Source organism: Rana temporaria, chromosome 1 (assembly GCF_905171775.1).
Source record: "Rana temporaria chromosome 1, aRanTem1.1, whole genome shotgun sequence".
In the NCBI taxonomy this organism is placed as follows: Eukaryota; Metazoa; Chordata; class Amphibia; order Anura; family Ranidae; genus Rana; species Rana temporaria.
Window position 1 is genome coordinate 658643208 of NC_053489.1, and position 16289 is coordinate 658659496.

Here is a 16289-nt window from a genome sequence, read left to right on the forward strand (position 1 = left end):
CAGTGTATTTTTAAAGAAAAAAAGGAGAACTGACTGCCTGTACCTATACTCCCAAGTGTCTAATAATTTGAAAAGAACCCTATTGTATAATATCATCAACATCGATTGATTATCAACAATTATTATTGTTTATTTGATAGCTAATCAACCTTTTGCAGGCATTTATGGAAACTATATACTCTGGTGCATATTAAAGAAATATAATTGTGGATCATGTGATTACCTTCTCAGATATATGAATCTTTTTATTCATTTGGGGCTTAAGCAATATAATATAACATTTTGGGAAAAAAATACAGCCTAACAGCCCAGCACTTGAAGCTAATATGGAAAATATTTCCACGGCCACTGTGTTTTTACCTTTAGTGCTAAGGTAGGTTGGGATCATAGTAATCCAGACACTGCAGAAGACCAGCATGCTGAAGGTGATGTACCTGGCTTCATTAAACTGATCTGGCAATTTTCTGGCTATGAATGCCACAGAAAAACTAAGAAAGGCCAAAAATCCTAAATATCCTAGAACTGTATAAAAAGCAACTGTGGAGCCCTCGGTGCACTCAATTACAATCTTTTTGTGGTAAGTCTGTGTGTCTACATCTTGATATGGAGGTGAAAAAGCCAACCAGGCAATGCTTATTATAACTTCTACAAAAGAAGTCAAGAGAACAATACAATTAGAACATTTAACCCCAATCAGTTTTGTCCAGAAACTCCCAGGCCTGGATGCTTTAAAGGCAATGCAGACCATAACAGTCTTGGCCAGCACAGAAGACACCGAAATGGAAAAGGTGATTCCAAATACGACTTGTCGGAACATGCAGGTGCTATCAGCAGGGCGACCGATGAACAAGAATACACAGAGGAAACACAATGAAAGGGAGACAAGGAGAATAAAACTCAGGTTCTTGTTATTAGCTTTGATAATTGGTGTTTCCCGGTAAAACGTGAATATAAACAGTATTAGAACAGAAGTAACTGTTAAAAGGGCCGAGGTGCATAAAAGGATAATGGAAAGAGTGTCAGAATAAGCCAAATATTCCTCTTGTTTTAATATACAGCGATCCCTTTGGTCATTGGCGTACTCCACCGCCAGACATTTTATACAGTTTTGGCTATCTAGGAAAAAATAAAGAATAGTAATAGTTGTGTTTTAAATTGATAGTGCTAAAGCCGTGTGTTAAGATTCAGAATCTATTGAAAGAATTCAATTGTTTACTCAACAGACTCAACTAGTATCTAAGGGTGGATCTACAACGTATGTATCCACCATCATCCATGTGCATAACAGAATATTATGCTAATACCACGTACACACGATCGGAAATTCCAACAAGAAAACTGTGGATTTTTTTCCGATTGGAATTTTGGCTCAAACTTGTGCTGCATACACACGGTCACACAAAATTCTGACCGTCAAGAACACAGTGACGTACAACACTAGAACGAGCCGGTGGGATTTGAACTCATGGCCAATGTGCTGCTAGCTAAGAGTGCTAAAGATTAAGCCACTGTGCTGAGTACAATCAAAACTAGAATTTAAAGACTTACAGTACCATGATTACAAAATGAACATATATAGCCAGATTTAGGAAACTTACGACGGGCGTATCAGTAGATACGCCGTCGTAAGTCCGAATCCACGCCGTCGTAACTTTAAGCGTATGCTCAAACTGAGATACGCTTAAATGTTGCTAAGATGCGACCGGCGTAAGTCTCCTACGCCGTCGTATCTTAGCTGTATATTTACGCTGGTCGATAGGGGCGTGTACGCTGATTTACGCCTAGAATATGTAAATCATCAAGATACGCCTATTCACAAACGTACGCCCGGCCGTCGCAGTAAAGATACGCCGTTTAGATAGGCGTTTTCAGGCGTAAAGATAAACCACCAAAAAGATGGCGCAGCCAATGTTAAGTATGGACGTCGGGACCAAATCAAATTTTTCACGTTTTACGTCATTTGCGTAAGTCGTCCGTGAATGGGGCTGGGCGTAGGTTACATTCACGTCGAAAGCATTGACTGTTTGCGACGTGATTTGGAGCATGCACACTGGGATACGTCCACGGACGGAGCATGCGCCGTTCGTTCAAAGCGTCAATTACGTGGGGTCACGAATAATTTACATAACACACGCCCACCTCTTCCATATTTTAATTAGGCGGGCTTACGCCAGCCAATTTACGCTACGCTGCCGCAACTTACGGAGCAAGTGCTTTGTGAATACTGCACTTGCCTCTCTAACTTGCGGCGGCGTAACGTAAATAACATACGCTACGCCAGCATAAAGTTAAGCAGCCCTACCTGAATCTGGCTAATAGAATTCAACATTTTCATAAAACACGAATCAGACATAAAACAGGTTTGGCATATGTAAAATAGAGATATAACTCTTAAATCAATGATAATAATCTAAATAATATCAGCAAAAGAAGCAAAACAAGTCACATCTACCAATTTTTGATGATTTAGCAATGATACATTTGTATTTTAGGAGACTATAGAGTCTCTTGATCTATGTTCATTTGTTAATCATTGTACTATTCTATATTCTATGAATGCTTGTACTCATCTCAATGGCTTAGTGGGTTGCACTCCTACCTGAAAAGATGCTTGACCATGGGTTTAAATCCCAAGCAAGGTATAACCTGCTTTAATTGTAAACAGCATAATATGCTGAAAATAGGCTAACCCCTAATTGCCACAGTGCTTGTTTCCATAATTTGCATGCTCAATTGTATACAATGGTATGTTATTTAGCAAAAATATTATTGTGTAGAGATAAAATACTCAAACACTAGTGAACACACAGCATGATTGGGATTTGAACTCATGACCTTAGTGCATCAGTGCAGACCACTAGGCCAATGTGCTGAGTATGATTAGACTTGCATAATTATTTAGTACAATGTTTCACGAAACCAGTCCTCAAGGCGCACCAACAGGTCGTGTTTTCAGGTTTTCCCTCAGATGAAATGGCTGTGGTAATTACTAAGGCAGTCAAACTGATCAAATCACCTGTGCAAAATAATGGAAAGCCTGAAAACAAGACCTTTTGGTGCGCCTTGAGGACTGGAATTGAGAAACACTGGTTTAGTATGATTAACCACATAACCCCCGGACCATATTGCTCGTCAAAGACCAGAGTACTTTTTGCGATTCGGCACTGCGTCGCTTTAACTGACAATTGCGCGGTCGTGCGACGTGGCTCCCAAACAAAATTGGCGTCTTTTTTTTCCCACAAATAGAGCTTTCTTTTGATGGTATTTGATCACCTCTGCGGTTTTTATTTTTTGCGCTATAAACAAAAATATAGCGACAATTTTGAAAAAAATGAATATTTTTTTACTTTTTGCTGTAATAAATATCCCCCAAAAATATCTAAAAAAAAAAATGTTTCCTCAGTTTAGGCTGATACATATTCTTCTACATATTTTTCGTAAAAAAAAATCACAATAAGCGTTTATTGATTGGTTTGCGCAAAAGTTATAGCATTTACAAAATAGGGGGTATTTTTATGGCATTTTTATTAATATTTATTTTTTACTAGTAATGTCGGTACTGCGACATTATGGCCGACACTTCGGACACTTTTGACACATTTTTGGGACCATTGGCATTTTTATAGCGATCAGTGCTATAAAAATGCTTTGGATTACTATAAAAATGCCACTGGCAGTGAAGGGGTTAACACTAGGGGCGGGGAAGGGGTTAAGTATGTCCCTGGGTGTGTTCTTACTGTAAGGGGGGGTGGCCTCACTAGGGGAAACACTGATCTTCTGTTCATACATTGTATGAACAGAGGATCAGCATTTCCCCCCCTGACAGGACCGGGAGCTGTGTGTTTACACAGCTCCCGGTCCCCGCCTGCCGGGCACACGCAAGGGAGTCGGGGGCGAGCGGGGGGCACGCGCATGCGCCCCTGCTAGCCTGTGGGAGAGCCGACGTAGCATGACGGGCTCTCGCGCAGGAGAGCCGACCTGCCGCCGTAGAATCATTCTACGGCGGCTGGTCGGCAAGCAGTTAAAGAATGAACATAGATAATTAGAACTCTGTAGTCTCCTAAAAAAATATATTTAACAAAAAAAACAAATGACGATATAACAGCTATGTAACTGTAAAATGATAAATACATGTAATCTTACGGAATAGCAGACATTACTCTGTAATAATCATTCACAACAGCATTTGTTAGCAAAATAAGAAAACAAACTATGCACAATACTTGTAATATAAATAAATAGCTGCACACAAGGTAGAGCACACCCCATATAAGAATGGTTTATTGGCATACATGTACACTCATGATCATAGCTAAATACTGAAGTGCAGTTCCATATAGGGAACTCATTGCCAATTGCCAGATATGGAACCGTAACTATGCCAAATTGGAATTTACTAATGCTCACTTACTCACTTTTCCATTTGCATGTTCACCTAGTTGAGGTCTTAATTGGCTTATTTGTGAGTAACTAAATGGAGAGTGACTACTTTCTCTCCTTATTCTTAGTGAATTAGGCCCAGGGTATCTTTTCTTTTGGCGATTGTCTGGCGCTATTTATCATGATTAAAGAGGAGCTGGATAATGTGATATACCATGGATTTACACAGTGGGTCTTTTAGGTTTTATCTAGGCATGTGGAATGTTTATTTACTATTTACATTTGTTGTGAATGAGTAGGGGTGCTATGTACCCCTTACTAATTCATGTGGGGGATTGGTGTATCTGGTGGCCCCATTATTTATAAAGGTGGGTTCCATCTTGTGATAAGGCCTCACCCACAGACCCCTACAACAACTGGGCCAGGGTGATTTAACATGAAGACAAGGTGCTGTGCCAGGGAGGTCCCCTCTGGCAAGGTACCCTACTCATGTTCAGGGCAGATGACCTGGTGTGATTCAGGATGGTGTGTTACAGGAAACACTTCTTTCACAGCCAGCCAGGCTGTAGGCTTGTATAAAGGTTTGCATTTTGTGGGGGACCCCACTTTTTATTCTTCTTTTTTCGAGCAGGTTTTTTTTTTCTTAAAATCCATGAATACATGAATTTTGAGGGTACCTTTTTTTTGGTTATTAATGTTGTGCTACCTCAACCAGTGGTGGCGCGGCTGGTGTTCAAAATTTTGGGGGGGGCGCAAACTGAAAAATTCAGAACACATAAATTGCAGCCTCACTGTGCCCATCAATTGCAGCCACTGCACCCATCAATTGCAGCCACTGCACCCATCAATTGCTGCCACTGTGCCATCAATTGCAGCCACTGTGTCATCAATTGCAGTCACTGTGCCATCAAATGCAGCCATTGTGCTCATAAATTGAAGCCACTGTGCCATCAAACGCAGCCACTGTGCCATCAAATGCAGCCACTGTGCCATCAATTGCAGTCACTGTGCCATCAAATGCAGCCATCGTGCCCATAAATTGAAGCCACTGTGCCATCAAACGCAGCCACTGCCCCATCAAACGTAGCCACTGTGCCCCATCAAACGCAGCCAATGTGCCCTATCAAATGCTACCACTGTGCCCATCAAATGCCGCCACTGTGCCATCAAAAGCAGCCACTGTGCCCATCAATCGCAGCCACTGTGTCCATCAAACGCAGCCACTGTGCCCATCAAACGCAGCCACTGTGCCCATCAATTGCCGCCACTGTGCACATCAAATGCTGCCACTGTGCCCATCAAATACTGCCATTGTGCCCATCAAATGCCACCACTGTGCCCATCAAAGGTGTTAGAACAGCAAATATTTATTCTCTGTTCTAACACACCTGGGTGAACTCTGAGTGCAATGCTCTGTGCTCGCAGCTCACCTTTTTTGAAACCTATTAGAGCTCTAAAAGGCTTCAAAAAACAGTAACGTTTTAGACAGAAAACAAAAGCATTTCCTGCTCATTTACATTTTCCTGTCAACCTTTTTCTTTCTTTTTTTTAAATGGCCTGCTGGAAAATGGCCTGTTTCAACTATATGAAACCCATTTTCTTCAGTTGATGAAGACTACACTATCTTATGATTTTGGTGCTAGATTCTTAAGGAAATGTTCTGAGCACTAATTTCAAAAATGCTATAATTCTTTCTGGATTCAAAGTGTGCCTTGAACCAAAATTCAGGCTTTGCTTATTCATTATTGGCCCACCCTACCATGGAAATCCATGTATTATGTATAGAAAAAACAAACACCTGACAAGTAAGATTGAAAAAATTAGGGCTGTTACTGATTACAATTTTCGTGTTCGATTAATCGATTTTTTTATTAATCGATTAATCGACTAATTTCGATTAATTATAACGCACATACAGATCCAACTAGTTTTAGCTGATCTCCTTGCAACTCTGCATTAGTCAGTGGTAAATGTGGTATACACTATATACAATCACCCGACACTAGTTAGTTTCCACAATCCATGACTTAACTTCACAGTTCACACAAATACATTTTAAATTCAAACTGTAGCACTGACATACCGTATTTTCCGGCGTATAAGACGACTTTCTAACCCCCTAAAATCTTCTTAAAAGTCGGGGGTCGTCTTATATACACCGGTAACCTAACCTTACCTTATCCTACAGACATGCAGAATCGCGGCCGTACTTTTTTTTCAAAAGCCGCGCCTCCTAGGTCTTCTGTTCCGTGATAGGCGGAACACTCAGCTTCCCAGGAGGCACTGTGTTTAGTGTCCGCCTATCACGGAGGCCCTCTCGTCCCGTGTTTAGTGTCCACCTATCACGGAGGCCCTCTCGCCCTCGGACGAGAGGGCCTCCGTGATAGGCGAACACTGAACACAGTGCCTCCTGGGAAGCTGAGTGTTCCGCCTATCACGGAACAGAAGACGTAGGAGGCGCGGCTTTTGAAAAAACGTACGGCCGCAATTCTGCATGTCTGAATGTCTTAGGATAAGTTAAGGGCTTTTGATATACTTTACCAAACAGTGGAATAACTGATTTACAAGGGCAGAAAACCCCCCAGGTCTGCTCAGCGAGTCTGGCATGTAATGGGGCACAGTCTGGCATGTAATGGGGCACAGTCTGGCAAGTAATGGGGCACAGTCTGGCATGTAATGGGGCATAGTCTGGCATGTAATGGGGAACAGTCTGGCATGTAGTGGCACAGCCTGGCATGTAGTGGCACAGTCTGGCATGTAATGGTGGCACCATGAGGCGAGGCATGACTAGTAGGAAGGGGGTAGTCTTATACGGCGAGTATATCCCAAAACCTCTTATACGCCGGCAAATACGGTAAGTAATTTTTTCTTATTAAACTTTTAGAAAAACGTAGAAAGTTAATTTAACTTTAATTATAAAACGTATCTAGTATATTCACTGTCAGTTACTTTATAGTAGGCAAGGAGGCATCACTTTAGCCAGTCATGATCGCATTTTATTGACAATATACCCTGAAGAACTGAACAGTCTTTCGAACAGAACAGAAGTTGGCGATAATCAAAGAATCGTCTGCACAAAACTGCTTAGGACAGGAAAACGATGGTTATTTTTGCCCCCTTCCCCTGATGGAGCCTGATGCATCCTCCTGCTCCACAGATGCAAAGGTACCTCAACCCAATGGGTGCAGTTTGCTCGCATCCAGCAGGGTAAGTCTCACTGTCCAGGCTGTCCAGTGACGTCAAGAATTTTGATCGATCAAAAGAATTTTGATCGATCAAAAAAATTAAAGATTAATTGAGGAATTAATCTTTAATTTCCCCAGCCCTAATTGAAATATATACTAAATTTATACATTTAACTTAAACTCCAACCTCTGAGACCCTGTGAATGCTGAGGATGCCAAATCTCTTCTCTAGGACAGTACTGGATGGTCTTTTCATCAAATGTAGAATCCTCAGCTTTGCCAGAATTTCACCAGAAGGCCAGTGACATCACCCTCACTAAGGCAACACTGGTGGGAGCCAAGTTGTAAGTTAAGTATAGCTGCTATTATATTTATTAATACATAATTTATCATGGATGTTTATTTATGTTTACACCCTGTATACATACCAGTCACATTGGAGATTTCTCCTTCAGAACACTGTACACAGTCATAACAGCAGATTTGCGGCATATCATTCTTTGTTTTTCTTTTACCAGGTGGACAGTTTTCAGAACATTGAGATCTCGGAACCTGCAAGATGTAAAATATCAAGTAAACATACCTTTTTTTTATTTCAATTGTTTTACATTTTGCAAACCATTGTAAATAAACCATGACTATTGTCTATTCATATACTGTATTTGTTTAATGAGTGTAATGCCTTGTACATATGGTCGGAATTTCCACTTGGAAAGGAGAAAGTTATTGTTTTTAGTATGGTATTAAATATATATATATATATATATATATATATATATATATATATATATATATATATATATACTGGATGCAGTACCCTTCTATACAACTGTACACTTTAGCATTATTAATAGGATATTTACACCCAAACAAGTAAGTAACCATAGAATAGTTCCTTGGTCATCAAAAAGGTGAGCTCATAGATGAGTCAGTTTTCTTTAAAATCAACCGATGGGTTGAACGAAAAAAATAAACTCAATTTCCCCATCCACACATTCAAGGTGGATGGGGGAGTTCTCCTCACTGCAACATTATCCTCTGACAGCAGGGAGACTTACCAGAGATTTTAACCTCTGGGCTAACTCCTCACAGGACCCCGTCGCCGACGCCTGCATTGACCATTTGAAAGGATTAGGTCTGCAGCAACTAGTATGTGGGCCCACACATGCTTCAGGTCACACGCTCGATCTCATTTTCAGACAAGATCTGGAAATCAATATGCGGGAAAACGAACCGCAACCATGGACAGATCACCATGCTATTTAATTTACAATTACCATAAATGCCCCCTCTAAAAAAACGTTAAAACCAGTGACAACACACTGGACTAGATCTCAGAAGAAGCTCCATTCAGAACTCTTCAAAACTACATTAGGGAACAAATAAAAACAATCCAACTACATCAAACAGCCACAGAAACTCTTGATGCTATAAACAAGGCTCTACTACAGTCAGCCGACTTAGTAGCGCCTAAACGCAAAACATGCATCCGCAAAAACAACTCCAGCTGGTTTAATGACTAGTTGTTGTTGCTAAAACAAGAGCACAGAAGAGCTGAAGCAGCCTGGAAAAGAAGCTCTTCAGAGGAAAACCACACTATTTATAAGATGATAACAAAAAAATACCATAAAGAAATCTTTATTGCCAAAAAAAACAATTTTTCCAATATTATCACTAATGCCCTAAACCGCCCCCGTGAACTCTTCAATCTAGTCACCAAGACCATGAACCCAGTCTGTCTAGAAGCCCCTAGTTCCGATTCACAAGAATTTTGCAACAAATTATCGGATTTTTTCATCAATAAAATTGAAAGAATCTGTGAAAGTATTCGGCAAAAAAGAACCTCCACCCCCCCTAAATCACAAACCTAATACCCCCATAATTACACCGCAATCATCTTATTTCACTCTAAAACGCATTACCATCGATGCCACTAAAAATATCATTGAGACGCTGCGAAATAGCACAGCGCCCAATGATATCATCCCCACCAAACTGCTGAAAGAATGTGCCGATATTTTGGCACCTGCAATCATGCAGCTCATAAACCAGTCATTCAAGGAGGGCATGGTGCCACCCTTGCTGAAACAAGGTATAATCAAACCCATTCTAAAAAAAAACACCCTCGACCTCAAAGACCCTAACCACCGTCGTCCTATAACAGGCCTAAATGTCTTCTCCAAGGTAATGGAGAAAGAAGTTGTACAACATCTACAACGTCATCTGGACACCCATAAATTACTTGACCCATTCCAGTCCGGTTTCCGTCCTGGTCACGGGACGGAAACAGCACTGCTCAAAATATGGGATAACGCCCTAGAGGCCCGCAGACGAAGGAGAATCTTGTCTTCTTGTACTGCTGGACCTAAGCGCAGCTTTCGATACGGTAGACCACAAATTATTGCTGACACGGCTAGTTGAAGTAGCCGGAGTCGCAGAATGTGATTTAGCGTGGTTCTCCTCCTTCTTGGAAAACCAATCACAAACAGTGAAACTTGGTCCTTTCACTTCTGAAAAACGCACGGTATCATGCGGAGTCCCTCAGGGATCCCCTTTGTCGCCTGTTCTGTTCAATATCTATCTCTGCCCTCTTTTTGAAATCATCAGTAACCAGAAGTAACTTTACCAAAAGTGTCAGTTAGGTGTTCAATTTGTCCACCACATTATTATAGTCCCAATATAAGTTGCTGATCACTGCCATTACTAGTAATATATATATATATATATATATATATATATATATATATATATATATATATATATATATATATATATATATATATATATCCCATAACTTTTGTGCAAATCAATCAATATACGCTTATTGGGATTTGTTTTTACCAAAAACATGTAGCAGAATACATATTGGCTTAAATTGATGAAGAAATTAGATTTAAATATTTTGTTTATTGGGTATGTTTTGTAGCAGAAATACTGGGCCAGATTCACATAGAATTGCCCAGGCGCAGCGTATCAGCGATACGCTACGCCGCCGTACCTTACCTGGCGTATTTTGAAATCCTCAAAGATTTTGTGCCTTAAGTTACGGCGGCGTAGTGTATTTCTCGGCACGTATTTCAAATTGGACGGGTAGGGGGCGTGATTCATTTAAATGAAGCGTGTCCCCGCGCCGATTGAACTGCGCATGCTCCGTTTTGGAATTTCCCGCCGTGCTTTGCGCGAAATGACGTCGCACCAACGTCATGTTTTGAACTTAAAATGTGAGTGACGTCCTTTCCTATTCACGGACGACTTACGCAAAAAAAATAAAAAATTTAATTTGACGCCTGAACGACGGCCATACTTTAACATGGCAAGTCTATCTATACGCCACATAATAGCAGCTTTAACTATACACTGGGAAAAGCCGACTAGCGAGAACGTAAGAGAATGCGACGGCCGCGCGTACCTTTGTGGATTGCCGGAAAAAGCTAATTAGCATACCCGACGTGGAAAACGACGCAAACTCCACCCAGCGGGCGCCAAAGTATTGCACCTACGATCCGAAGGCGTACGAAGCCGTACGCCTGTCGGATCGAAGCCAGAAGCCGTCGTATCTTGGTTTGAGGATTCAAACTAAAGATACGACGCTGCAAATTTGAAAGTACGCCGGTGTATCAGTAGATACGCCGGCTTACTTGCACTGTGAATCTGGCCCACTGTTTTTTGGTTTATAATGCAAAAAAATTATACCGCAGAGGTGATCAAATAACACCAAAAGAAAGCTCTATTTGCGAAAAAAAAGGACATTGATTTTATTTGGGTACAACGTTGCACGACCGCACAATTGACAGTTAAAATAACACAGTGCAGTATCGGAAAAAATGTCCTGGTCATGAAGGGGGGGTAAAATTTCCAGAGTGGAAGTGGTTAAAGAGCAAAAGGTGAAAGCCAATATAAGTGACTTACCTGCCGAGAATCACTTTTCCAGGTAATTGCTGGTAAATTGATAAAAAGCTGCTTATCTGGTGGAGCCCATGGGGTGTATGAACCCACATGCCTATAACTGTTAAGCTCATTATGGGAAGTTACCAAGTTATAAATATAGTAGACTGTCTTCATTTCTCCATTTTCATCATAGTACTGTCTTTTCTCCAATTTATCATCATATTCAACGTGTCTTAAATATTTATCCAGCTAGAGTAAAAAGATTGTTGAATGTACTTTTCCAATGAAAGCCTAGGTTTACTAAAAGAAAAAAAAGAAAACTACACAAGGGACAAAATATACAGTCGAAGGTGTGAGCAGCCTATTACGTTAGGGTGTGCACCCCAAAGCTCAAACACGCAATAACGCCACCTGCTGTCACAGGGAGGAGGCTCTGATGGTGGGAGACAGTTGATTGGGAGCATATTACGTTAAATCCTAAGTATAGGTGTACTTAGGCACACCCTGTACGCACGCCTGTACTTACAGTTGATGTCACATGTCCATTGTGCTGCTGTCTCCTCTGATCCCCCACCCCTGCCACCACAATCTTTCAGCGCACTTGGCGTTAATGGAGCCAAGGGAGCTGTGATAGGCACCCATCACAAGTGCCCTCCTATGCACCATCCACCTCCCCCATATTGAAGGAAGGGATTGGGGAATATGGGATTATTGCGGTGCCAGAAAATAGAAACCAAAACACATTAGATAATATAAAAATAAAAAAGTTTTATTGATTACAAAAAGATAAAATTGGGTTCAAGCATTATAACAGAGCAAATCGGAACGTGGGAGCAAAACATAGAGATACAGGACTTGATCTTTGACCTGTATCTCTATGTTTTGCTCCCACGTTCCGATTTGCTCTGTTATAATGCTTGAACCCAATTTTATCTTTTTGTAATCAATAAAACTTTTTTATTTTTATATTATCTAATGTGTTTTGGTTTCTATTTGCTGGCACCGCAATAATCCCATATTCCCCAATCCCTTCCTTCAATTACATCAAGGGATGCCGTATCTTCATTAGGACCATCGACCACTAACCACCCACCTCCCCCATAAATTGAAGCCTTACTACAGATTCTATGAATGGAAAGTGATGTATGAATAGAGGACATGTGGATGATTGATAGTTGACAAACTAGAATGCAGGCTGGTATAAAATTGTATACCACATCCTAAATCAATATCGACCAATTAGAAAAAAAAAATGTAATATCACATACGTACCACAATTTTGCTTTCCTGACGAGCTCTATGTCGGCCTACAACTGGGTATGCTCCACCCATACCCCCACCTGCAGGACCTAACTCATAAATTTGACTCCCGCCCTCAGACCAGCATTCCATAAGTCTATTTCCGCACCTGGGTGGGAGTCTGTGCTGACTCATCAGGAAAGGAAAATTGCGGTATTTGATATCAAATTTTCAGTTTTCCTGACAGCTCCATTTCAGCCTACTACTGGGAACAAGTTAGCTACCCAGGGAGGGATAATGCGGAAACAAAATATGGTTAATTATGGCTTCCGTCTAACAAGATAACCGTTTTGTCAAAATTAACAGTTGTCAATAATGGCATATCTAGGAGATACTGAGAAATATGTATTTGTATGGAGTACCACATTGCCCTCTTGCATATTGACTTCATTGAGTCTCTACAGGCGGCTGCCTAGAAGGTTGCTTCTTGTGGAGCGCGCCGTTATTTCTTCTGAAAGGGCCAACCACCTATTCTTTTATGAGATCCCTCTTTTTTTTTATTATTAATTTTACTTTATTTCATTTATTTTTGCACTGTTTTAAAAAAAAATTCTAATTTAGGTCACTTTTATTCCTATTACAAGGAATATAAACATCCCTTGTAATAAAAAAAGGCATGCCGGGTCCTCTTAAATATGAGTTCTGTGAACAAAAAGACCCCAGATCTCATATTTAGACTAAAATGCAATAAAAAAAATGTTGTCATTTGAAAAATGGCCCTTTAAGAGCTATGGGCTGAAGTGATGTTTTGACATCGCTTCCGCACTGCTATGGTATGGAGACGGTTGGGGGCCATCTTCCCCTCACTCGTATCCATACCCAGCAGGAGACATGACCCGATCACCTCTGCTGCTACCGACGGCTCCGGTAAGCGGTGGGTGGGGGGGGGAGCAGCAGGAGGTGGGGCCCTTTTCCACCGCAGATAACGGTGAACTTGCGGCAAATCCGCCGCAGAGACCACCATTATCGTAAACTGAACCGCCGCCTGAAGAGATGGATACCTTGGTTATGGCTGCTGCCATAACCAAGATATCCCTCTTCAAAGTGCCAATGTATATAGTTGTGCGGCGGTCCGGAAGTGGAACCTTGGTTCAAAGGGTAATTATGGGAAAGGTCTGCCTTTTACTTGTAACTGAATATGTTTGTAGAATAATGTTTCAAGGAACATACTCTGTATTCCTTCATGTGATTCTTTTATTTTAACCTAATATTTTCTTCTATGTTGTAGAGTAGACTATAGATAGATGGTTGTGTATTACATAGATTACCAACTACTCACCAATAAATGTTATTGTGTTAAAGCTTTCACTCTTGGTCAAAGAACTCTTATTTAACCCACATCATATCTTTGATCATATCATCATATATATATATAAAATCTTAAAATCTTATATTAAATCTTAAATATTATAAACGGGTAACACTAGTATACACTAGCACATTATGACAGACTTACCCGTAAAAGGCATCCCTCCAGTGAGTCCTTGTACACACGACCGAACATGTCCGCGGAAACTGGTTCGTCGGACCAGTTTCCGCAGACATGTTCGGTCATGTGTAGGGCCGACCGGACAGTTTCCCGGCCTAGCGGACAGGTTTCTAGCGGACAAAAGTTTCTTAGCATGCTAAGAAACTTGTCCGCTGGAAGCCTGTCCGTCGGACATGTCCGATGGTCAGTACGACTCATCGGACATGTGCGCTGGCCAGAAATCGAATGCATGCGTTGAAGTGATTCGACGCATGCGTGGAAGCATTAAACTTCCTGGTGCGCTCACGTCGCGGAGTCTGTCCGCAGGGAATTTGGTCTGATGGTGTGTACACACATCAGACCAAATGATCCCAGCGGACATGTCCGATGAAAACGGTCCGCGGACCGTTTTCATCGGACATGTTGGGTGGTGTGTACGAGGCCTGACATGCTGAGACCACTGACAGGGCTTCCATCTTTATCCAGTCTTCCCTCCGGGTTCACGGGATCTAGCCATTTGAATGGCCAAGCCATTATGACGTCACTCCCACACATTGCGCATGGGAGTCATGGACTCTGATTTGACAGCACATTCAGTGTGCCTTCACTTCAGAGTGCATGCACCAGTGACGTCACTGACTGAAGAAACTGAATATCTCCTAAATGTTACAAGTTTGGGGGACATTCATTGCACCTACAGATAAACTTTATTATAAACTAACCTGTAGGTACAGGCAGTGCCGCCATCAGCGGGGTACATGCAGAACACCTGTAAGGGGCCCGGAGGCAACCCGCTTTTTTTTTGTAAGGGACCTGGAGGTCCCCAGGTCCCCGGATGGCAAACCCCCCTTTTTTTTAAATATATTTTTTTTTATTAAAGGGCCCAGATGTCCCCAGGGCCCCCGGATGGCCACCCCCCCTTTTTTAATTGTTTTTATTAAAAATATATATATATATATTTTTTTATTTAATTTCTTTTTCTTTTTTCTTTTTATTAAAGGGCCCAGAGGTCCCCAGGGGCCTGGAGGTCTACCCCCCTTCCTTTTTTTATATAATGTTTTTCTTTCTTTTGTAAGGGGCCCAGAGGTCCCCAGGGCACCCCCCCCGCTTCTCAATTTTCTAATTTTCTCAATTAGAGGCGGCACCTCCCCCGCTTTCTCAATTTGAGGCCCCCTGGTTCTCTGCTCCAGGGGGCCCATGCCTGAAGCTGTGTAAGGGGCCCCATAATTCCTCATGGCGGCCCTGGGTACAGGTGATCAAGCTGAGTTCACATCACTTTAATAAAAAAAAAAGTTCAACAACTCTCAAATATAAAGCACATACTGTAACTTTTTATGATTTACCTGATATCTAAATTTTGGCAAACAAGAGGTATTTTGCCTATAAGGTCTCCCAGAAGATGTAATCATTGCTTGCAGTGCATGTGCTAATGTCTTTAATGCATGGTATACAGCGGGGGAATCAAGGTTTAATAAAGCGTAAGGGATCGATGTAAAATTCTCCTGTCCTGAACATGGGTAAAGTTTTATATTATATAACGCTTCGTAAGCTTTGTTTTTATATTTATTTGGTGACAAACACCTAAATCGTGTCATCCAGATATCTTCAAGAAACTTATCTTGAGGGTTCTTGTATAAACTGATGCCATGTAGAAACTCTTTCATTGCCCCTGTATGATATGGATTGGTTGACTGCGGTCCAAGGCTGCTAGTGTTAGACCTTTCTCGAATGTCCATGCTAAACAGAAATCCCAAGCAGCAATTAAACGCATTAAAGGAATAATGAAGTAGATCGTTATTGCTGAACCATGCAGGAGGGAGAATGAAAGTTTTTGTGTGAATGACTTCAGCTTCCAAAACACGAGTTATATAGAAGGAGAAGGTTCCACATAATATAATGACTTTTGCAGTTGACTTGGAAATAATCTCTTTGTTTTTGTCATTTATCGTGTATCGGCCTTGATCTCTCACATGAAAGCGATTTAACAAAATAACCCTAGCTATAAATTCAACACAGATGCCTTGATGTTGAAGAATGGAAGAGAGAATTTGGCTTTTCTTGTTTCCATT

The 16289-nt window shown here is 41.2% G+C and overlaps 1 protein-coding gene across 1 annotated transcript in view; it reads right to left on the minus strand.

The window, feature by feature from the left end:
- Positions 1 to 211: 211 nt before the first annotated feature.
- Positions 212 to 16289, minus strand: part of LOC120944265 (vomeronasal type-2 receptor 26-like) — a 28731-nt gene continuing 12653 nt past the window's right edge. The window contains exons 3-5 of the mRNA XM_040358276.1: positions 11475 to 11702; positions 7994 to 8117; positions 212 to 1116 (exon numbers count right to left, since the gene is read on the minus strand). Coding sequence (XP_040214210.1) covers positions 212 to 1116; positions 7994 to 8117; positions 11475 to 11702 — 1257 coding nt within the window. The remainder of the gene's footprint in view (positions 1117 to 7993; positions 8118 to 11474; positions 11703 to 16289) is intronic.